Raw genomic sequence first — 25,740 nt, forward strand, 5'->3', positions numbered from 1 at the left:
GACCAGACAATCCAGTGATCTACGCAATTGGGATACGATGACATGTGTCAACCAAGTCAGCGAGCCTGACCACCCGATCCCGTTAGTCGCCTCTTACGACAAGCATCGGTTGCTGAAGACCAGTTCTAACACGGATCTTCCCGTGTGTCTTAAGGCTTAGGTGAACGTATCCATACATTAACATAGAATTACGACAGTCGTAGAACTGAGGTTGTTAACAGTACCAAAATCTTAACACAATATATTGCCATATAAAATGATGGCTTACTTTCATTTATTTATATTTCCAAGATGTTAACATGATAAGATAAAGCCTGTGGCAATCATGTAGGTATGTGTCAAAGTTCAAAACTCCTTATCTAGTAGCCTAACCTCTCAAATTTGAGATAAGTAACAATTGTTGTTGAGAACAGGTAAGACCACAGAACATGGTTCTGTGGGTATCTGCGTTTTGTGTTCTGTTCTGCTATGTGTCGGCAGCAACAGAGCTGTTACAGAATCCAGGTTTCGAGGCACCAAACCCCACATCCGGCTGGACATGTGCTGGATGTTCAATGAGTGTGTCCAGTGACCATCATGGTGGCAATCACGCTGTCAAAGTCTCGGGTCGGTACGTAGCGTAAATTGGGATTGGAGGATAGAGGCACCGGTAAAACATAAAACTTGAAATATTATACCTTGATTTTATATTCAGTAATTATCGCTGAGCTTTATTATTTTGCTTCATAATGAATGGCTAGTTCTTTCCAATTGTACCATTGTTTTCATTGTTTGTCGCAAGTACTTGAATATAACACAATCCTTTATTCATGATGTCTTATTATGTCGTTCCAACAACACTACCTGAGATCAAGAAACACAAACGTTTCCACATTTCATCAGAAAGCATACAACATATACTACAAAGAAAGCCTTACCCGCATATACTACAAAGAAAGCTTTACCCGCAACTCGGAAACACAGATTATCTGTCCCTAAAGAAATAACATGAAGGATTCTCACCAAGGCATGGAACAACGTTAACTCACTCGTGGCAGACAGTCCGTAATTCCTTGTAGCTTAGATTATCTCTAAATACTAACAACTTATTTCTCCTTTGGAACTTTAACACATCAAAGTCATACAAAATCTAATATAAATCCAATAGTAGAAATGCACAGCACTGTTGAATCTTTAAAACCTAAGCAGACGTCCAGCATGTGTGGCTGTGTTCATATATATCTCTAAAGGACCGCCATTGGCTGCCCGTGAAATACAGAATCTCCTTCAAAGTCCTCTGTCTCGCATACCAGTGTATGACAGACACAGCTCCAGTCTACCTCCCAGATCATCTCAGGATTATGTACCACCTAGATCACTGAGATCAGTGCCTTGTTGTTATCCCAAAAGTCAAACAAGCTAAATATGGACACCTATGCTGTTGCCAAAGAATGGAATGACCTCCCTCAGTTCACCCGATCCAGTTCCGACTATCAGACATTCAAATCTTTCCTAAACACTCACTTCTTTAAACAAGCCAAAAGCTAGTTTTCAGCTATTTAGTCAACTAGTGCGTTTTGAGCATTATATAAAGCCTGAAAAGGCGTGTTATAAATATTATTATTATTCTTTTTATTATTATTATTATTATGATATCTGTGGTGTCCTTCCTCTGTCGACACAGCCAGGCCTACTGGGCAGGAGTGGAGCAGGTCGTTCCTCTGTCTCCCAACACACGGTACCACATAGTGGCACACCTCAAGCAGCTCAACAACCTGCCAGACAAGATGTACCAGGAGTACTCCATACTGATGCAATCTCTCACTGACAATGGTGAGATGTTCTTGTATCCTGAACCCGTGAAGATCCGGACAGAATTGATCTTCAGCAACCCATGCTTGTCGTAAGAGGCGACTAACGGGCTCGGGCGGTCAGGCTCACTGACTTGGTTGACACATGTCATCATATCCCGATTTCGCAGATCGATGCTTATGCTGGTGATCACTGGATTGTCTGGTCCAGACTCTAATATTTACAGACCGCCGCCATGTAGCTGGAATATGGCCGAGTGCGGCGTAAAACTAAACTCACTCATTCTTGTACCCTAAATATGATTAACTCGGCTGGTTTGTTGACCCCGATAAATATGCATGAGTGGGGAGAGTCTCATTATATTCTAGGACTGTATCAGCCTTTGCGGTAAATGCAATGGTATTGTAATGACTTGCCGAGTTAGCCCCTTGAATATTGCTGCCACCACTTGCGAAAGTGACTTGGCGTCGTCAGGTTAATTTCTTTAACCAAACCAACCAGTATTTATTATTTTTCGTGACAATTAGCATATTTTCTTAATTGTTTTTACAAATGTTTCCGTTATTGGTCCGTAGTAAATTAATCCTCGTTGGTTATGCTTGGGAATGTAAATTCTCGAAATGAATAAACAGGAAATCACCCTTTCCCCAAAGTCTCTACCCGCGGAATTTACAATCCTAAGCGTAAGTTCAGAGTCGTGCTTTATCACAAGCCCAACAGTCTGTCTCGATTGAAACAGAACCACTTTGTCAAAAATATCTTTTATATACATTTTGAGTATGATGTGTCAATAAGACGTCATTTTTGTTGTATTCTCTGATTTGTCATTTGTAGGCACCCGGCTGTACGACACCATTGTTGTTGACAAGACCATCTCCACAAGGACTGGCTGGGCATCACTCGACTGCTTCATCATCTACACGTATACAGGTTGGGAAGCGTGGCTGTAGTACATGGAATATAACGGCTGTCATTATGTGGGTGTGGAGCATGGGTCGTCTAAGCCTCAAAGGTGCCGCAAATCGCCAACAAACATAGCTTCCATTCCCTGACTATATGGGTTAGGAGGATTTATCAACATATATCCGAGGTCTTGGGTTCCACCAAAGTGGTAACAATCTGTCTTTAACACTTCAGGCTTTCCCCCGCATCAAATTGACTTGTTGTGATGTAACTGAAATCCTGTTAATAGCGACTCACTGATTCACTTAGTAGTGTTTGTGTAACCATTGATTCTGTGAGTTTCGGTTACAGAAAGTACTATATCCAGACAGTCACTGTAATAGAATATAAATGTGACAGATCACACAGCATTGATGTCTGGTAGTCGTTATGGTGTACTAGTAATCGCATAGTAATTTACCTGAGTTGCAGGTCTATATGCAATATAAATGGAGAGAAGCTGCATTGGTGTGAGTGAGTGAGTTTAGCTTTACGCCGCTTCAGGCAATATTCCAGCAATATCACGGCGGGGGACACTAGAGCTCTCCACACAAAGTACCGATGTAGGGAATCGATCCCGGGTCTTCGGAGTGACGAGCGAACGCTTTAACAATTAGGCTACCCTACCACCCCCGAAGCTGCATTGGAAGATGTGCACAGAAGAGAATACAGATTGTTATCAAGATATAGGGAAACACCGTTGTGTCGAAGTTGTAAGCACCTAAGGAAATACTTCGAGTTATGCGAGGTTCCGCGCAAACACAAACTGGTGACTAAACAAGATATACAAAGGAACAAACCCTTACACAACCGTGATTTCAACACATCACACTTCCAGACACAGTAGTGTTTGACTGTAGATCGTATAAATGTTAACACAAAGTAAATTACAGATCTGAACAACATACAGTGGTTAATTCTAGGATATATGACACTGTTTTACAGTATGTACAAGTATTTATCAGTATTTATGAAATGTATGCAGAGTTCATGTTAATCGTGTACAGGTATTAAGGAAGTCCGACTGAGGGTGAGGGGTTCAGACGCTGCAATTAACTTCCTGGTTGACGACGTATCTGTCACGGAAGTACCCGAAAACAAGAACTGGAAGTCAGAGTCGGACATTAGGATCGACCAGCTCAGAAAAAGCAACGTCAACTTTACGTATGCACCTTGATTTTTCTGAAATGCTGGATGATGTTTACACTAGTCTAGAGAGTCTATCCCATGAATACCTTCATCAGTTGTGTAGAAGTGGCTTTTTGTTTCTGTTTCTTCGGCAATAAGCACTATGACTAAAAGAACCACATTGGTCATTATTTGGGACCGTTCAAAATTATGTCTGGGGGGTAACCCCGTGATAATGATTTTAAGGTGTGTGTGGGGTGGGGTGGTGGGGGTGCGTCACTTAGATTTTGGACTCACTTTGTACATTTGATTTGATTTGATTTGATTTGATTTGATTTTTTTATTTTATTTTATTTTATTTTATTTTATTTTTTTATTTTATTTTATTTTATTTTATTTTATTTTTTTTATTTTATTTTTATTTTTTATTTTATTTTATTTTATTTCATTTTATTTTATTTTTTATTTATTTGTTTTGTTTTGTTTTGGGTTTTTTTCTGCATAAAATCATTATCACCACCCCAACCCAACCCCCCTGGTAATAAATTATGAATGGTCCCTTAGGGCTACTTGCTCCAACAACATCACATGCAGGATCATGTGTGACGACGATCTGTTGATAATCGAGTCTGGACCAGACAATCCAGTAATCAACAGCATGATCATCGATCTACGTTGTGTCCCATGTTACTGATCCGAGTTAGACATGGTTGTCGCAAGAGGCCATTAGCTTAATTTCGTGGTTGTCATGGTATACCCATTGCGTAGATCGATCCTAGCATTGTCAATTACTGGATTGTCTGGTCCATACTCGAGTTTGTACTGACCGTCGTCATATGGCTGGAATATTGTTGAGGGCGGCAATAAACTCAAGACGAATAAACAAACATCGCTTATAGTTCTAAAGTAATTTTCCAAAACTGAAAAATCACAACCATTCGGACAGACAGATCGGAATGCAATATACAATAACGCAATCTTTACAATCGGAAGTTTTACCTTGTTTTTCACCTGAACTCAAAAATATGGCTGACATAAACAGGTTATACTTTTCCTCCATTAATTTTCCTGACCATGACAACATGTACACACAATCGCTTTCATTGTTATTGGAATCATTCCAAACACGCGCCATATTGGGTACATACACTGAATAGCTAACAGTTAGAGTTATTTCCCCTACATCAGTCACGCAGCATTTTTTCCTTCCAGGGTGAAAGTTCCATCCCATGCATCCTTCGCTGACTTGGATATACAGGTGAATCAAGAGATGAGTCAGTGTATTGTACTACCGACTGTCGACTGTCTATTGGGAATCTATGCATAGTGCAGACATGTTGATATTAGCACTGTAAGAAGTCACCATACACAGAATTAAATCAGGGGCAAAGGTCTGACATGAACCTCATATTCAGTACTAAAACGATGACACCTAACTTGCTCCGTGAAGAGCGCTGGAAAGATATCATATAAATAAATGTTTCTTTATTGATTGCAGGGGCACCAGAGGGCATATAGATAAAGGAATTAATTACAATGTGTGAAATCCATTCCTAGTGTTTCTCACGATATTGCTGGCATATTACTAAAGCTGATTAAAACGCCCCCAAACGTTTATCGATTTCAGATCGACTTGACTCGCCACGCGTTTCCGTTCGGGTCCCAAACCACGTGGCAGACAATGGCACAGTATTCGCATTATAATGATCTGTTCTACTACATGTTCAACTGGGCTACCCTCTCCAACTACTACTGGCACAGCTCACCGCCACCAAGGGTACATGCCAACATGATATTTATCGTCTTATCCCTACACTTTACATCACGTAAACCCACTTCCCATTAAGGTCTGGCTCACCGAATCTACATCCTGCAACCGTGTCATCTGAATCATTTTTATTCACTACTTAACGTCATATTCACCTTCACAATAATGGATACTTTGTCTTTAAAACCATTCAGTAAACAAAGCTTCAATTGAATGCCGACCCGTGAAGATCCGGGTTAGAACTGGTCTTCAGCAACCCATGCTTGTCGTAAGAGGCGACTATAACGGGATCGGCTGGTCAGGCTGGCTGACGTGTCTATGTACCGTCAGCAAACGTGTTTGCATGACATCAGTAATGTTGCTTGCATTGTGTCAACAATGTATGTATCACCTTAAACGAATGTTTTAATAGCGGCAACAATAATGTCTATTGTGCTTCCGATTTGATGTCTGTATTATGTCAACAGGGTCATCGTATCCCAATTGCGTAGACCGATGCTCATGCTGTTGATCACTGGATTGTCTGGTCCAGACTCGATCATTTACAGACCGCCGCCATGTAGCTGGAATAAAGCTGAGTGTGGCAACTAAACCAACCCAAACCAAAAACCAGTGAATGACTTTATAAGTATGAAAACTCGAGGCGAGTATTACTGCGCACAACCAGACACATAAACGAATATCGATATATATATATATATACATTCATGGTCATTGCTTTCAGGACAACCCTGACTACAGTAATGCAACTCATGCTCTGGATGTCCTCCATCAGCATGGGTATGTTCATGGGTGATGGTGATGGTGCTGTGTGTTTGTGCGTATGAGTGTGTCGGTGTTTGCCCTTAACCCTGAAAAGCTGCAGGTTCATAAAAAGGTTATGGGTCCTGATCAGAATGTGTAGGCCCTATAGTTTAGCTTCAATATAAGTAATTACCAGCAAATAAAAATGTGACAACTAACAAACTGAGTTTATAGAGTTTAAAGATCATATCTCAGTAATCTAAATTGCTTCCTCGAAACTGATAGTCGTTTCACTTACAGCTGCCGATCGAGATAAAAACTAGAAATTGCTGAATTATATTTTCTGAAAAATAACAATCTTAGTTTTGGGGTATGAAAAAGCTCTCGGCCATAAGGACCTGCAGAATACAAAAGCTGTGTGTCCGAGTGGTTTTCAGTCGGCTTCGGGCCTAAGGACCGACCTTAATTTCGAACGCTGGGTGTACCTGTCTGAGGTAGGTTTGGATGTACATGTGGGATGCGTCTGTGGGTTTTGCATGTGGGTATATGTATACTAAGCAGCCAAAGAAACGTCAGATTGGAATTTTCCTTGACAGAAACGGATAACTGTAAACTCATTTAATGTTTTGATTGTATATTTGTGACAGCATCTCTAACTTTATCTGAGCAAAGACATTCCTTCCAAAACTCAGAATGGAACCCAGGAAATGGTCTCAAAAACGCCAGCTGATCTCGGAGATGGTACGGTGTTCTCCATGTTTTTCATGCAACTCATGCTGCACCAGCCCTATAAAATGCACCTCCAAATCTGGTTGAAACATTCACATTACAACGTCAGCAGGATGCCCATTCTCACGACAGCTCAGAGGAACCAGGCGCTAGGAAGACTTGAAGCTGGCCACACTGTACAAGTTGTTGCCAATCACTTCCAGGTCAACGTTCGGACCATCTACAGGCTGCAGCAACGTTTCCGGGCCACCAACACCACAAATGATCGCCCCCGTACTGGCAGACTAAGGGTGACAAGACCGCCTTGTTGTGCAACGGCATGTACAGAATCCCTTCATGCAGGCATCCGAAACAGCACGCCAGACAGTGGGAACACACAGAAGACCAATCAGTACTGATACAGTACGCCGACGTCCTAACAGCGGAAACCTCCTTTGCCGTAGGCCTTACCGTGGACCTAACCTCACCCCTCGTCATCGTCATGCACGTTTACAGTTTGCCATACAACACCAAAACTGGCGATACAGGCAATGGAGAACTGTTCTGTTCACAGATGAGAGTCGGTACTGCGTATCAACTGCAGATGGCAGAACAAGAATATGGCGACCACGTGGCCAGTGTTCCTCAGACCAATGTGTTATGGAAAGAGACTCATTGGGAGGTGCAAACATCATGGTATGGGTTCGAAAAGGCCTGAACCAGAGAGTGGGTCCTGTGGTGTTCCAGAAGCTTGGTCCAAGGAGAGGAGGCGGCATCACAGCGGTGCTCTACATCGACCAAGCTCTCTGACCCCACGTCATACCACATTTCGCACGTTACCGGAACAACATTTTCAAGCATGATAACGCACGGGCCCATACTGCCATATAGCCCATAGAGATACACGGGACTTCCAACAGCAGAACGGTGTCAACATTATGCAGTGGCCAGCCCTTAGTCCTGATTTAAACCCAGTTGAACATCTTTGGGATGAAATTCAGATGAGACTGAATAATGTCGTACCAAGGCCGAACACAGCCGATCTATTGCACCAGGCCTTTTTCAGAGTGTGGTTCCAGGTGCCAATGGCCTTCATCAATCGATTGGTGCACTCCATGCATAGACGCTGTGCTGCAGTTATTGCCGCTCGTGGAGGTCACATAGATACTGAAGTCAATTTTCTGAATGGACCGCAGACGTTCGCGTAATGTCTTGGAATTGTGCTGAGTTATTCATTGCTGTGTCAAGATATTGTACACAAAAAATGTTTTTGATCCGCTTATTATGACCATTCGTACTGACGTTGTGTTTTGCTGCTGAGTATATGTGCGTGTGTGGGAATTGGGTGTGGTTTATGTGTGGGTAGTGGGTGTTCTTTTGGGGTGTGGGATTTGGGCGTTCTTGTGGGGTGCATGTGTGTGATTTGGATATGAGGTGTATGTGTAGGTAGTTGAGTGGGTGTTCCTGTTGAAAGATGCCATCGCATAAATAGTGGTAAATCTATTATCGCTAAGTTTAGAGATTATGGCGCTAAAGACTCGGTCACATCAATGCTGTGTGAGGATTTTTCGCTACCTGTTCGAAATAAACGTAAAAAGTTAGAGTTAGAAAGGGACAGAGCACGAAACCAGGGAGAAAAATGTCGATTAAGATTTGATAAATTGGTATTTGAAAACGGTTCAGTTTTAACATATGATTTAGAAAAGAACTGTGTTGTTGAAGTCGCCAAAACACGGCCCTATTCAACTGATACAACAGATTCAGTCAGGTGCACGTGGATATCACGACGAGGAGTTTCACTCACCAGGTCACCAGCGTCAACGTGATCGCAGATAGGATGTAGGCCGGGTCAGAGGCGTTGTAACTGGTCATTACTGACATGGAATGTTCATGGTCTTGCAAACAATATTCTTAATATTAATTTCATAGAATTTTGTACTTCGTTTGACATTGTCGGGTTCAAGAATCATGGAGTAACTGTGCAAACGATACAATAGAACAACAGTTCACTGATTACACAGTATATCGACATGTAAGAGATTATAATAGTAGAGGTGGAGTTTTATTACTGATAAGAAGCATTTGGCAAAAAGGAATTAAATATGTTAATACTTCTTTTAGTGATAGCATTTATGTTCTTCTTGACTCGAAGGTATTTGGCTTCCCAAGAGATGTTTTACTTGGTATCGTGTATGTACATCCTTATGCATCCTCAGTCAAGTCTGATACTCGTAATGTCAAAGGGATTGATTTCATTGAGTCGTGCCTTGTACAGTTGTTGTCACTATTCTGTGATGTTGATGTAATACTTGCAGGTGATTTGAATGCGAGAACAGGTTTACTGGACGACTTTATTTTACATGACGATGACGAAAGTGATTCTTACATTAGTGTTTTGAATGACATGAATTACCAAAGAGATTCCTTTAGATCTCCAAGGAGGTCAAGAGACAAAGACGTTAACACTTATGGTATAGCCTTATTAATCTTTCCTGTTTACTAGGCATACATATGTTAAATGGTCGTTTCTCTGGCGATGCTGACGGTAGTTTTACTTGTCATACACAGAACGGTGGAAGTCTGATTGATTACATTTTGTGTTCCAGTCAAATCTTTGAAATAATTGATAACTTTGAAGTGGTTACCCGCACAGATCAGAGTTACTTCAATAGATCAGAAAATCGTGTTAGTGAAGATGACGGGGTTGTTCACCAAATTTATAGATATAAGTGGAAGCCGTCAAAATATGATATATTTCTTTAATCTCTCAGTGCACGTATATCTCTGTTGAAAATGAACGATTTTTCTGCTATATCAAATAAGCACACGGGTGAAGATGCTAATAAACTTATAAACATTCTCAAAGAAAGCGGAAAAGACGCAAACATGTTATTAAGAAAACGTGTCACTAAAGAAATAAGTGAGGTATGGTACGACCATGAGTGTAAAGACTTAAAGAAAAGAAAGTATTCAGCATTAGATAAATTCCGAGTCACAGGGAACTTCAACTATCTTACCGAATTTAGAATTTATAGAAACAAATACAGAGAAGTTTGCCGTAGGAAGTGTGATTGCTATCACGAGTTTACAACCATACAATTATTACAATCATGTCAGGATGGTAACTATAAAACATTCTGGTCTGGTGTTAAGTCATTATTAGGTAAACCGGTTACACAGGCTACATCTATCAGCAGTTTGCAATGGGTCGCTTACTTTATAAATATTCTGAACATTAAAGATGTTAACATAGACGAAGATTTTATAACCTTTGCCAAACAGTATATGTTGCAAAATGAATTTACATTGATTTTTGATGATTCTAATAATATTCTAAATCAAGAGATAACCATAAATGAAATAACAAATGCATTATCAGCTTTAAAACTTGGCAAAGCATGTGGTCCTGATGGACTACCTCCTGAAATGTGGAAACACGGAGGTCATATTTTACTATTTTATTTGCATGTACTTTATATACTGAAAGCCATTAAAATGCAATTTGACATTCATACTTTCTTTACTCACACTAATTTCAACATATATAAACCTAACTGGCAGATATGTTTTAAGTGAACATCTGTGAATAATTTCATCTGAAAATGTCCAGTCAACAACAGCATCAGTGACGCAACAACGACATCACACAAAGGAGGGGTCACTTGCAGTCAATATCGTGTGTGTCCACCGTGCGCTGCAAGACATGCTCGCAGTCTTTGGGGCATTGAAAGACACACATTTCTCAGGAACAGCTGTTGGATGGTCTGCAGCCTCTGATGGTCTGTGGTCTGATCATGACACCACCCCCTCCAAAACGATCATGTTCAAGGACACAGTTTGGCGCAAGTCTTTCTCCTTTACGTCGATAAATCTGTTGACGTCCATCTGCAAAGGATAAGTTAAACCTGGATTCATCTGAAAAAATGACATCTGGCCATGTTCTGTTGCCAAGATTGGCCCCATTTGCTGCCCATCGCTGTCTGGCAAGTCTGTGACGATGCAATAAGGCAGGACCACGGTACGGGTGACGACACCGGATGTTGAAGGCAGCAAGGCGTCCTTGCACCTTTTGGGCGCTGAAATGACGTTGACTTGTCCCAATTGTCCTCCTTGCCTAATCATCAGCTGTTTGGAACCGATTTCGCAAGTGTGAAACTCATTAAAGTGCCTGGCAATCATCACATCTGAAGCACCTTGGCGGACCATACCGATAACCTGATTCCTTTCGTCTTGTGTCAAGTGTGGCATTTTCTCAAAGTGATTGAGTTCCACAATTCCTTGTGCTTTTACAGGGCCTGGGTGCAGGTAATGCATGTGCACAACTAGTTTCATGAATGTGGTTGTGTTTACGAGAAATGTCAAAGGTTCAGTTTTAAGTATAAAAGTTCATGTGAGAGGAATGCTACGGGACTCGAACTCGAAATGGGCCAGAATAACAGCCTTTTATCCCTACATCCTCTGTATCGCAGGAAAAAATCTTCAATAGAACTTTTGTAAGTTTCAGGACAACAAATACCAATTGCGTTTTTAATGGCTTTCAGTATAATTGTATTTTTAACTCGGGAGACTTTCCTTCTGCTTGGTCACAAAGTATTATCTTCCCACTTCACAAGAAGGGGAACAGAAATTATGTTAATAACTATAGAGGTATTTCCTTGATGGACATATGCGGAAAAATATTCACTTATATTTTAAATGAAAGACTGAAAGCATTTGTTGATGTGTATAGTTTAAATCCAGAATGTCAAGCTGGATTCCGCTCAGGCTATTCAACTGTTGATAATGTTTTTAGCTTACAGGTTTTAATTCAAAAATACTTGTCCAAGGCTTAGGGTCCGATTTTATTGTTTATTTGTTGATTTTCATAAAGCAATTGATTGTGTAAATAGAGATCTATTATGGTATGTTCTTTCTCAAAACAATATCCGTGGTAAAATGCTTTCAATAGTGCGTGACATGTACAATAAATCAATTTCAGCTGTAAAACAATCAAATTCTAGCATTTCGGAATATTTCAATTCCTTGAGTGGTGTACGACAAGGGTGTATACTCAGTCCATTATTAATAAGAATGTTTGTAAAACAACTTGAAGAGGATGTTGGAGCAGAATTTTTAGAGCTCTTTTTATTATTCCATGCTGATGATTTATGTATATTGTCTGACACAGTTATAGGTTTACAAAGAAAGATTAATATTTTATCCAAATTTTGCACAAAACGGGGCTTAAAGGTTAGTTTTACAAAAACAGAGATAATTGTTTTTCGCAACGGAGGTATAGTGAAGAAGATCGAAAAGTGGATGTTTAACCATGTGAAGTTGAAAACTATATGCTATTACAGCTATCTGGGTATTTTATTTTCCAGCAGACTATCTTGGTCAAAAGCAGTCCAGACTCTCGTTCAGAAAGCTAATAAAACCATTTTTCTAATTAAACAGCTTCATCATAAAATGAAAAATCTTTCTCCTACTGCCTTATTTCAAATGTTTGATACACAAATTAAGCCTATCTTATTATATTGCTCAGAAATATGGGGTTTTCAGAGTGGCTAATTCTAGAACGTTTTCATGTAAAATACTGTAAAATTGTTCTTGGTGTTGGTATTACCACAACAAATGCAGCTGTTTTATCTAAATGCGGTCGTCATCATATTTGTTGTCATTCTATAATAGGGTGTGTTAAGAACTGGTGTAAGTTATTAATAATGGAAGAGACTAGATATCCAAAACAAACCTATATTATGTTAAAAAGAATGGACGATATTAACTGCAAGTCATGGGTAACTGAAGTGAGGAAATTAATTTATATTTATGGTTTCAGCTGGGCGTTTCAAAATATTGTTAACACTGACTTATTTTTTAAACAGTTTTTTCAACGAGTTAAAGATTGTAAGATCCAGTGTATATTTTCTATGTTAAATGAACATTCTAATTTAGAGTTCTATCCATGTGTCAAAAGTACGTTTAATATGGAATCATACTTGTCAACATTATATAACAAAGATTTAAGAAGATTTGTATCACTTTTAAGATTCGGTGAATTAAATATTATGAAGAATACAGGTAGAAGAAATAATATCCCACGAGAATTAAGATTTTGTCCATTTTGTAAGAACATTTTAGAAGATGAGGTTCATTTTATGTTTATTTGCCCACAATATGATGATTTAAAAACAAGATACATGTTAAATATTGACTGTAAAGATGGAAACTCTCTCATTCGCCTTCTTCAAAATGAAAATAGCAATTATTTATATATGTATGCAAATCATATTAAGGAAGCGTTTATGCGACGTAACGCATTATTATTGTGAATATATAAAAGTATGTTCTAGTTATTGTGCACGTCATACCTTTTGTATTGTAATATATATTGTACATGGGCCTGTGGCCTTTCTACTGAATAAAGTTATATATATATCCTGTGGGGTGCATGTTGAGGGCTTCAGGTGCGGGGGTGTACGTAGAGTCAGCGGGAGTTCCGGTAGGATATAGGTGCTAGTGTGGAGTGCCGGTGCGTGTGCAGGTATGTGTCTGCGAGTGAAATCTAACGCGCTAACCTATGGTTGCTAGACAGTATGATCCTCTAGTCCAGTGATCAGTTCAGCAACACTATACAGTGCATTCATTATATACATCTGCATTCTCAATATAGTACTGTTTCGATCTATTTATTTCTACCTCAATGTTCCAATCCAGAATCCCTGTACGCGCGCACAATATGTTCTGGGCGGTGGAGAACCAGAATCCAGAATGGATCCGAACCCTGTCCCTGGACCAATTCAAGAAAGCGGTTAATGACAGGATTAACTACGCAGTTAAGGACACCAAAGGGAGGTAAGCGAGTGTACCAAGCTTTTCTCTCCACAGAACTTAGAACTCCTTAATCTACGTGAGAGTACATGCACAACATCAACTAATGAAAAGCAGAGGGACCTTTGTGAACGCTGCAGATAGGAATGACGTGTGTATATTGGTAAATAACACTGGCCATGGCTTTGCTGCAGATATGTCCGCATGAGTAATGCGTGATACTGCACATAGGGCGGTGGGTAGCATAGTGGCTAAAGCATTCGCTCGTCACGCCGAAGACCGGGTTCGATTCCCCACATGGGTACAATGTGTGAATCCTCGGGTGTCCCCCGCCTGATATTGCTAGAATATTGCTAAAAGCAGTGTAAAACGAAACTCACTCACTCATACTGCCCATCTGTTGCAGGGTCCAGCACTGGGACGTAATGAATGAGATGGTCCAGGGTCGATGGTACGAAGAGAAAACCAAGGATCCTGACTTCACCAAAAAGATCTTCGCTAAGATCCACCACGCAGACCCGAATGTCAAACTGTTCCTCAACGAGGATCACGTAGTCTCATCGGGAGTCTACACTTCGGTAGACACGTTGTATCCCTGTGGTTCATGTTGACGGATTTAATATAAATTGTTTGGTCGGTTTGTTTGTTGTTTAACACCGCAATCAGCAATATTCCAGCTATATGGCGGCGGTCTGTATATAATCCAGTCTGGACCAGACAATCCTTTGATCAACAGCATGAACATCGATCTACGCAAGTGGGACACGATGACCCTGTTGACATAATACAGACATCAAATCGGAAGCACAATAGACATTATTGTTGCCGCTATTAAAACATTCGTTTAAGGTGATACATACATTGTTGACACAATGTAAGCAACATTACTGATGTCATGCAAACACGTTTGCTGACGGTACATAGACATTATACATAATACAAGTTTCATACTTGACTTGTTGCAGACATCTTTTTGGACACAATACAAATAGCATTGATAACATGACACAAGGAGAATGTTTGGCATGATTCCTCAAGATGCCACAAACATCATTATTGACGCCATGCTTTTACTGGACAATGCATTCTTTATGGAAGATACTTCCGAGCCACGGATTCTAAAACTGTAATGTAGATATATATTAACCCATGTGTTTTATGCATCGTGGAACACAAATCTCTGACAACCGTTTGTAGGAATTTATACCTCAGCAACTATCAAATATACTTTGACCGTTAACCTCAGTATGCAACTTTACTGAGAATACTCAATGCCTTTTAGACAGTGTCAAATGAGACACGTTATATGTGGGATTATATTTCTTACAAATATGCAATTTCTAGTATTTTCGGGTTCTATCCCATACTGGATTTAAACCCACACTCCAAGAGTTAGGCTGCAAATCGCCAACACACAAAGTCGGCTTCCTAATTCTCAGCCATCGAAGCTTCTAGCCTCCAGCTTCAGCGGCTGAGCGGGTTAGAGAGATAAGAAACATATTGTAGAAACATTGTACTTAACTAAGCAATGTAATCTTATATATTAACTTTTGTCACTTCGGTTGCAACTGTTAAATATACAGAGGCATAGAGCACAGTTTTTGTGTTGTGTTTTGTTTTGTTTAAGGATTTGTTCTATATATTTCATCTGATTGTAAAATAGGCTTACCTTGCCCTGGCCAAGAGCTTCAAGGCTGCTGGTGTAGGACTGTATGGGATGGGTCTGGAATGTCACTTCATGTCCAATAGCCCTCCAGATCCCACTTTAATGAAGGTAAGCTACTGGGGCTGTATTCTAAGGATTTTTGTTAAGTTTTGTCTTAAGTTTTTAAAAATCGACTTAGCTAACAACAAACTTAAGCCTAATACTTTTTGTGAATATGACTAAGAAAAAACATAAATCTTAAGTCAAAACTTAAAATTTTATTTGGAACTTAAGTCATTGTTTAGACTTAGGTCCTTTTAAGAATAACGCCCCTGGTGAGTATACAGTTATTTAGCAAATATTAAGATAATGTCCGGATTGTAATGACTTTTGTTGTTATCCCAGTTGCGCCTGGACCATCTGGGAGCTGTGGGTCTTCCTCTCTGGACCACCGAGATGGATGTTGTGGTCCATGACGAGAACACCCGTGCTGACTGGTACGACACGGCGCTGCGCATGCTGTTCAGTCACCCGGCTGTCGAGGGCATCATTTTCTGGGGTTTCTGGAGTGTCAACCACTGGAGGGGCCCGGATGCCGCCTTGGTCAGCGGAAACAGTTACCACGTAGGTCACGTACTGTAGGTCATCGAGATGATCCCCGTATTGTAGATGACAAGATGTACTCGCCATAAGAACCCCGTACTGTAGATGACAAGATGTACTCGCCATAAGAACCCCGTACTGTAGATGACCAGATGTACTCGCCATAAGAACACCGTACTGTAGATCACCAGATGTACTCGCCATAAGAATCACGTACTGTAGATGACCAGATGTACTCACCATAGGAACCCCGTACTGTATATCACAAGATGTACGCGCCATAAGAACCCCGTACTGTAGATGACAAGATTTACTCGCCATAAGAACCCCGTACTGTAGATCACCAAGATGTACTCGCCATAAGAACCCCATACTGTAGATCACAAGATGTACTCGCCATAAGAACCCCGTACTGTAGATCACCAGATGTACTCGCCATAAGAAACCAAAGCTGTAGATCACCAGATGTACTCGCCATAAGAACCCCGTACTGTAGATCACCGAGATGTACTCGCCATAAGAACGCCATACTGTAGATCACAAGATGTACTCGCCATAAGAACCCCGTACTGTATATCACCGAGATGTACTGGCCATAAGAACCCCGTACTGTAGATCACCAGATGTACTCGCCATAAGAACCCCATACTGTAGATCACAAGATGTACTCGCCATAAGAACCCCGTACTGTATATCACCGAGATGTACTCGCCATAAGAACCCCATACTGTAGATCACAAGATGTACTCGCCATAAGAACCCCGTACTGTAGATCACCGAGATGTACTGGCCATAGGAAGGCCATACTGAAGATCACAAGATGTACTCGCCATAAGAACCCCGTACTGTAGATCACAAGATGTACTCGCCATAAGAACCCCGTACTGTAGATCACAAGATGTAATCGCCATAAGAACCCCGTACTGTAGATGACAAGATTTACTCGCCATAAGAACCCCGTATTGTAGATCACCGATGTACTCGCCATAAGAAACCCATTCTGTAGATCACAAGATGTACTCGCCATAAGAACCCCGTACTGTAGATCACGGAGATGTACTCGCCATAAGAATCCCGTACTGTCCCTTTCAAAAGGGTTTAATAGCGATTCATGCTAGATAAACACAATGTGTTAATTGATTATCTACATGACACTGTATATTTTTCAGTCACTAAAACGTACAGTTAACTATTTTTGAAACAGATAAATGCAGCTGGGAAAAGATACCTGAACCTGATACACCAAGAGTGGAGTACCCACGTGACTCACAGACTGACTTCAGGAACACAGTTCAATATCAGAGGTTTCCATGGTGATTATGATATCATTGTTAGGTATCAGGGAACACCCGTGAAAAAGCAGACATTCTTCCTTGGTAAAACAGACACAACCGTGACAGTTGACATCACGGACGCAACAGGTGAGCATACAGTAGTATTATAGTGGATGTATGAGTGAGTGGATATAGTTTACGTCGCTTTTAGCAATACTTCAGCATATCACAGCTAGGGGCACCAGAAATGGGCTTCACGCATTGTATCCATGTAAGGAATCGAACCTGGGTCTTCGGCATGACGAGTGAACGTCTTTAACCACTATGCTACCTAGTCGCCACGGCAGGTTTGGCATATAGTACATTCAGCGGGTGTGGCATACAGTATCATAGCAATGTGGAGATTATATGGCTGTGACATACAATTTCAGGGGATCATATGAACGTCACATGCAGTTTCGGGGTTTTATGGATGTGACTTGCAGTTTCAGGTGAATATATGTATGTGACATACAGTTTCAGGAGAATATATGTATGTGACATACAGTTTCAGGAGAATATATGTATGTGACATACAGTTTCAGGAGAATATATGTATGTGACTTGCAGTTTCAGGAGAATATATGAATGTGACATGCGGTTTCGGGGGATTATATGAATGTGACATGCAGTTTTAAGGGATTATATGAATGTGACGTGTAGTTTCGGGCGTTTGTATGAATGTGACATGCAGTTTCGGGGGATTGTAAGAATGTGACATGCAGTTTCGGGGATTATATGGGATTTCATACAGTTTTAGGGATAATAAAAATATTTCATACAGTTTCAGGTGGTTATATGGAGTTATATTGATGTGGTACGCAATTTTTTTATCAGAAACCATCGATGCAAGTCGGTACTCGATTTTGTGTGGCATCTTTAAACCAAATTTCAATTGCTAGGACGTTCTGTTGGATAAAGTGAGCGTGAGTGTACGTCTTACATGCTGTCAAGTTTAGGTTTCTTTAAATAAGATGATATTATATTTCAAACTAGGAGCTATCTCCATGGCAACAACTAAGTCCCCCGTCGATTACCAGCGGCCATCACCCCAACATCACGTGACCCACATAGGAGAACATAGTATCGGTCACATGACATCCGGTTCCTCCAGTCAGCTGTCGTGCATCACAAGATTCTCCGGACTGTCGGAGGTAGCAGACGACAAGTATGCCGAGGTCACGTGTCCGGATGGCTATGTCCTCACTGGGTGCTCTGGACGAAGCAAGGTGGGCGATCACGTAACAGTCATTGAGTGAGTGGGTGACTGAGTTTAGTGTTACGCCGCAGCTTTATGGCGGCAGTTTGTAAACAATCGAGTCTGGACCAGACAATTCAGTGATCAACATAATGAGCATCGATCTACGCAATTGGGATACGTTAACACGTGTCAACCAAGTCAGCGAACCTGACCACCCGATCCCGCTAGTCGCCTCTTAAGACAAGCATGGCTTACTGAAGAATAATTCTAACCCGGATCTTCACGGGTCTCTTTGAGTGAGGGAAGCCAACGCAATCTCGAAATAGTCAGATCTATTTGTGTGTGACTTGAGTAATAAGAGCGCGCGTCTCAAGCCAAAAGCGTGAGAGTTGGCAATGTTGGCAATGTTCTAACTGGGCAACGGCAGCCTGTAAGTAAAGGAGAACTGACAACACAAAACTGTCTCTTACATGATGAGAATATATCTATTCAATGTTTATTTGCTATTGTTTGTTTGCTAGCTGTTTAACGCCGCACTGAGCAATATTCCAGCTATATGACGGCGGTCCCCACGCAATGACAAGCATCAACCAAGTCTTACAAAACCAGTTCCAAATCGGATCTTCACGGAATTTCAAATTGATATGTTAAGGATATGAAACAGAATGTTTAAACCCATGTGATAATCTGATAATCGTGGCTACAGATATGTGATGTCTGTGGCAGGATCAGCGCAGCAACAGGGATGGAGAGGAGATGGTGATACACAGCGGTGCAGCCTGCAGAAGCGTTAATGGGGCAGCAACAAGTGCGCGTATGTATGATTAAAAATCCAAACTTTCAGGTCGACTTGTTTATGTGTATTGTATGCAATAACACCCGTCGGCCATTTCTGGGTATTAGTATAACACCAGAATTGCATGTTATAAACACCAACGTAGGTCTTGGTCGTTTATCAGGCAGAATCTGGGACTAAAGCCGACGATAATAGTATCCTTACTCACAAAGGGACGCAACTCTGCATAAACAATGCACCACCCATTCTCCCTTTCCCTTTGTCACCACCTGTGTTTGTCACCAACCTGTGTTTAGTGTCACCAATTCAGTGTCACCACCCATGTTTAGTGTCACCACCGTGTTTAGTGTCACCACCCATGTTGTGTTTAGTGTCACCACCCATGTGTTTAGTGTCACCACCCATGTTTAGTGTCACCACCCCATGTTTTCACCACCCATGTTTAGTGTCACCACCCATAGTTTGTTTGTTTAGTGTCACCACCTGTGTTTAGTGTCACCACCCATGTTTTGTGTCACCAGTCATGTTTAGTGTCACCACCCATGTTTAGTGTCACCACCCATGTTTAGTGTCACCCATTTAGTGTCACCACTGTGTTTAGTGTCACCACCGTGTGTTCACCACCATGTTCAGTGTGTCACCACCCATGTTTAGTGTCACCACCCATGTTTAGTGTCACCACCCATGTTTAGTGTCACCACCCATGTTTAGTGTCACCACCCATGTGTTTAGTGTCACCACCTGTGTTTAGTGTCACCACCCATGTTTAGTGTCACCACCTGTGTTTAGTGTCACCACCCATGTTTAGTGTCACCACCTGTGTTTAGTGTCACCACCCATGTTTAGTGTCACCACCTGTGTTTAGTGTCACCACCCATGTTTAGTGTCACCACCCATGTTTAATGTCACCACCATGTTTTGTGTTTAGTGTCACACCCATGTTTAGTGTCATCACCAACCACCAGTGGTGTCAACACACATGTTTGTAACCACCTCGTGTTTAGTGTCACCACCCATGTTTAGTGTCACCACCTGTGTTTAGTGTCACCACCCCTGTGTTTAGTGTCACCACCCATGTTTAGTGTCACCACCCATGTTTAGTGTAACCACCTGTGTTTTAGTGTCACCACCCCGTGTTTAGTGTCACCACCCATGTTTTTAGTGTCACCACCTGTGTTTAGTGTCACCACATGTGTTTAGTGTAACCACCACCCATGTTTTTGTGTTTAGTGTACCCATGTTTAGTGTCACCATGTTTAGTGTCACCCATGTGTTTAGTGCAACCACCCATGTTTAGTGTCACCACCCGTGTTTAGTGTCACCACCACATGTGTTTATGTCACCACCCATGTTTAGTGTCACCACCTGTGTTTAGTGTGTTTAGTGTCACCACCAGTGTTTAGTGTCACCACCTGTGTTTAGTGTGTCACCACCAGTGTTTATTGTCACCACCTGTGTTTAGTGTCACCACCCATGTTTAGTGTGTAACCACCTGTGTTTAGTGTCACCACCACCAGTGTGTTTAGTGTCACCACCTGTGTTTAGTGTCACCACCGGTGTTTAGTGTCACCACCCAACCACCCATGTTTATTGTCACCACCCATGTTTAGTGTCACCACCCATGTTTAGATGTCACCACATGTGTTTAGTGTCACCACCCATGTTTAGTGTCACCACCTGTGTTTAGTGTCACCACCCATGTTTAGTGTCACCACCCTGTGTTTAGTGTCACCACCCATGTTTAGTGTCACCACCTGTGTTTAGTGTTATGTGTCACCACCCATGTTTGTGTCACCACCCATGTTTAGTGTCACCACCTGTGTTTTAGTGTCACCACCCATGTTTAGTGTCACCACCCATGTTTAGTGTCACCACCATGTTTGTTTAGTGTCACCACCTGTGTTTAGTGTCACCACCCCATGTCACCACCCATGTTTAGTGTCACCACCCATGTTTAGTGTCACCACCTGTGTTTAGTGTCACCACCATGTCACCACCCATGTTTAGTGTGTTTAGTGTCACCACCCATATGTTTAGTGTCACCACCCATGTTTATGTAACCACCTGTGTTTTTAGGAACCAAGTGGGTTGTTTATTGTAACCACTTTTGGTGTTTATTGTAACCACCTGTGTGTTTATTGTAACCACCGTGTGTTTATTGTAACCACCTGTGTTTATTGTAACCACCCGTGTTTGTTGTAACCACTTGTGTTTATTGTAACCACCATATGTGTTGTGTGTTTATTGTAAACTACCGGTGTTTATTGTGTAACCACCGGTGTTTATTGTAACCACCGGTGTTTATTGTAACCACCGGTGTTTATTGTAACCACCGGTATTTATTGTAACCACCTGTGTTTGCTAACACTCAGCCGTCCAGGCCGTCGCTCGCTGTTGCAAGATGTCGGGTCTAACGTGCGACTACAGGATGTCTGGCCCTTCTTCTCAAGTGCTGGATCAGAGGATAGAAACTAGGTGTCTTAACAACATGTACGCTACAGGTGAGATGGAAAGTGTTGATGCATGTAGGGACTCATCTAAGTTAGCTAAGCAAGGTGTGACTAGGTCTATATGCAAGATAATGCTCGTGCCAAAGAAATTTAATAAGGTGTCTGTGGATGTAGGTGCACGTTCGAAAGCAATTTGAAAGGTGTCTTTGAATGTAAGAGCACCTTCAAAAGATATTTAAAAGGTGTCTGTGAATGTAGGTGCACCCCCAAAAAAGGAACGATACCAAGTCGAATTCACTGATATTACAAAACGACAAGCCACCATTGTAAAAAGGGAAGTGAATTTTGATAACAGGTGTCTATGCGCACATCATAGATAAAATGTTATCAGATATTAGGTATGAGATTTTGAAATATAATCAGTTGTCCTGTCGATCCGAGTTTGCAACGAGCGAGTGAATTTTGTTTTATGTCTCTTTGAAGACTGACTGACTGAGTTTGGTTTTACGCCGCTTTTAGCAATATTCCAGCAACATCACGGCGGGGGACACCAGAAATGGGCTTCACACATTGTGCCCATGTGGGGATTCGAACCCGGGTCTTCGGCGTGACGAGCCAACGCTTTAACCATTAGGCTACCCCACCGCCCCGTCTCTTTGAAGAGGTTTTCAGTTATAGACCCTGCTTAATATGAGAGAGAACTAATAGTAAAGCACGTCGTGGCGTATATCACATTTATGCTTACAAACAAAGAATTATAATGAGAACAAATGTGGGATTTGAACCTACGAATAACTGTACAGATCCTGGTGGAGGGCCGCCTTCCCCATCGAAACCCCATGGGGTTAGTGATAACCTGATGATACTACTCATTCAAGAACGCTGCGCGGAAACGCGGAAACCACGGAAATCTCTCTCCACAGCATTTGAGTGCAGTTAAGAGTTAGTATGTATGTCGTAAACCCGCGGTGAATGCGTGTGAGAATACAGGGTGCCGTTGTACAAAGCGATCTTAGCGCTAAGGTGACCGTAACTCCGATACCTTAACATAGACTTAAGGTAGTCTTAGCGCGAAGGTTGGTTTGTACAACAGCACCCAGATCTCCATCAACCTAGGCGTTTCTAAAGAAGCGACAAAACGGATCTGGTACACAGACTCGGTAATTTGGTTGACTGAAGGTCACCGTATCCTGGTGGCTTTCATCCATTTTAACCGTATCATTCACCTGATTATCTGGTCCGTGTCGGTATTGTTCCAGACCGCATTTATTTACCTCAACAAACAAACAATCTTGTGAATGATAGCCTTGACATGTCCCTTCCCCAGGATGCACGGCACACACAGCCTACAAGTACACTGACGGCTCCTTCCCTGATCCAAGCCTTCACTCATGTCTAGCTCAGAACCAGCACTCAGAGGGACGTGAGTACACCGAGAAACCGCGCTAAATTTAAATTTAAATTTATCTATTATACAACAGCGTGGCAGAGACTGTCAGAGAAAACCCAATGTGATGATCGCTGCATTTACTACCTTGGTGTTCACATACGAAAGATCACAATCAGTACGAATCTAGTTTCTGAACCCAGTAACAGCGACATGATCGTCATCGACAACTTGATTTTCATTTGCAATCTCAAGCATCGTGTTATGTTGCAAAAGTCAGTTTATGATCAAGCTCTACATTGAAAACACAGTATGTACACATTCAGTGTACCATCGTACAGTAAGCCAGCATGAAACCGAGACCTAGACTGTACGTGTTTCTGTGTACTCTGACAACAACTAGGGGTCTACTCATATGCCGCGTGCTGTTCCGCTCCCCATCTGACATGCCAGGTGAAGACGTCTCGTCCGACTGGGGACGCCATGGGGGATGAATCATCCGTGACATGTGACGACGGCTGGACACTTCTGGGATGTACGTCTTACTCAGAGGATGCGGGTCTGGCTGGAGCGTACATTAGAGGTGGGGGAGATACGTGTAGGATGTAGATGATACACATGAGTGAGTTTACTTTTACGCCGCAATGTTCCCGCAATATCACGGCGGGAGACTCGAGAAATGGGCTTAACACACTGTACCCATGTGGGGAATCGAGCCCGAGTGTCCAGGGCCTGACCAGCAAACGCTTTAACCACTAGGTTACGCCACCGCCCCAGACGATACATAGTAGATGATGATAGTATGTAAAAGATACATATAGTGTTAAGGAGATGTAGTGTTTAGTATATATCCATATTGCATATAGAAGAATGAATGCAGTAATTCATTATTAATACGAATGAATTTATTCCTACCAAAAATGATCTATATTTCCTCCGATAATTTTGAAGACTGACAACAATAATAGCAAGTTTATCACCTTTAATCACCTTCATAGCAGCTCTTTTATTCCATGTTACTAGGAAACCACCAATGTATTGCTGTGAATGGCCAGGAGAGGTTGTACGGTGACTACCCAGTGACAGCATACGCCACGTGTTGTCGGACACGGTGACCAGACAGCACAGTCCGTTCATAATCATTTATAAACATATAGTTTAAACAAACTGTATAGCTAATGTATTGCGTAATTTATTATGTACATACTGGTTTCATATAACACTGAATGTACTCGTAGATTTTATGTTTTATCAACAAAAGAAAAAGTGGCTAAACACAAGACATCAATCTGGCCTGGGAAAATCCAGGCATATCGTTGTAAATTGAAAATAGATTATTGCAAATTAGTATACTTTGTGTTGTTTATATAGAAATAAGTTCCGTGTAAATGTTCTTGGGTAGCAAGATACTGGATCTATAGCGTCCGGATTTCTTTTCCTTTAAATCTGAGAAGATTTGTGAAATGAAGTAAAATAACTAACTGCTGTGGATGAGGTTGTGGTTACTGAGTTGTCGGAATATGAATGAAGTTAGATAGGTTAACTGACCTACCCATCTCTCGGTTGTTAATTATGGCAACCTAGATGAATTCTCGCCCACGTAAAGAGAAGCGACAAAACCCTTTAGATGTCCATAAGAAACTGTTGCCGCTGGCTGATCAACAACTATATATGATGGGTCTAAAACCGGCGAAAACTAACCATGACTGATTCAATCCTCATGTAATGTTGTCGTGTCTAGTGGCTCCTTGGTATAATTTCAAATCAACGAGTCCAATGAACACACAACCTTGTCACTCTAACCTGACACCAATCAGTGAACACACAATCATATCACTATAAGCTGTCCCTCTTCAAGGAACACAATCAAGTTACTGTAACCTAACCCCGTTCTATAACCTGACCCTTCAATGAAAGCACAATCATGTCGCTATAACCTGACCCTCTCTAAAGAACACACAATCATGTCGCTATAACCTGACCCTCTCTAAAGAACACACAATCATGTCGCTATAACCTGACCCTCTTTAAAGAACACAGAATCATGTCGCTATAACCTGACCCTCTCTAAAGAACACACAATCTTGTCGCTATAACCTGACCCTCTCTAAAGAACACAGAATCATGTCGCTATAACCTGACCCTCTCTAAAGAACACACAATCTTGTCGCTATAACCTGACCCTCTCTAAAGAACACACAATCATGTCGCTATAACCTGACCCTCTCTAAAGAACACACAATCGTGTCGCTATAACCTGACCCTCTCTAAAGAACATCCTCAAGTTACTGTAACTTAACCCCGTCCAGTGAACACACATTCGTGTCACTATAACCTGACCCTCTCTAAAGAACATCCTCAAGACCTCTCCCGTAGACAATCTATATACGGAGGCTAACGGACCTTCCCTTGAACAACGCCGCATTAAACTTTCACCGCAATATATCACTAAAT

The 25,740-nt window shown here is 41.5% G+C and overlaps 1 protein-coding gene across 1 annotated transcript; it reads left to right on the forward strand.

Moving 5' to 3' along the window:
- Positions 1 to 394: 394 nt before the first annotated feature.
- On the forward strand, positions 395 to 24,633 carry LOC124256559 (exoglucanase XynX-like). Its single transcript, XM_046690542.1, has 18 exons — positions 395 to 610; positions 1,664 to 1,812; positions 2,626 to 2,721; positions 3,741 to 3,897; positions 5,074 to 5,119; positions 5,489 to 5,638; positions 6,354 to 6,409; positions 13,778 to 13,915; positions 14,298 to 14,469; positions 15,555 to 15,665; positions 15,942 to 16,160; positions 17,344 to 17,560; positions 18,449 to 18,681; positions 19,380 to 19,467; positions 21,822 to 21,950; positions 23,227 to 23,322; positions 23,690 to 23,869; positions 24,310 to 24,633. The coding sequence occupies exons 1-18, from the start codon at positions 429 to 431 to the stop codon at positions 24,399 to 24,401; spliced, it is 2,511 nt and encodes an 836-aa protein (XP_046546498.1). The 5' UTR covers positions 395 to 428; the 3' UTR covers positions 24,402 to 24,633.
- Positions 24,634 to 25,740: the final 1,107 nt, after the last annotated feature.

The sequence above is a fragment of the Haliotis rubra genome, unplaced genomic scaffold, assembly GCF_003918875.1.
Source record: "Haliotis rubra isolate DU_JTF1 unplaced genomic scaffold, ASM391887v1 Scf63, whole genome shotgun sequence".
NCBI classification, from domain to species: Eukaryota; Metazoa; Mollusca; class Gastropoda; order Lepetellida; family Haliotidae; genus Haliotis; species Haliotis rubra.

What these genes read in the sequence shown, in the direction of transcription:
- LOC124256559 (XM_046690542.1), top strand. Translation starts at nt 429, where the DNA reads ATGGTTCTGTGGGTATCTGCGTTTTGTGTTCTGTTCTGCTATGTGTCG. An exon ending in GGTGCTCTGGACGAAGCAAG is followed by an intron (nt 18,682 to 19,379) that starts GTGGGCGATCAC and finishes TGTCTGTGGCAG; the next exon opens with GATCAGCGCAGCAACAGGGA. An exon ending in GGCTGGAGCGTACATTAGAG is followed by an intron (nt 23,870 to 24,309) that starts GTGGGGGAGATA and finishes CCATGTTACTAG; the next exon opens with GAAACCACCAATGTATTGCT.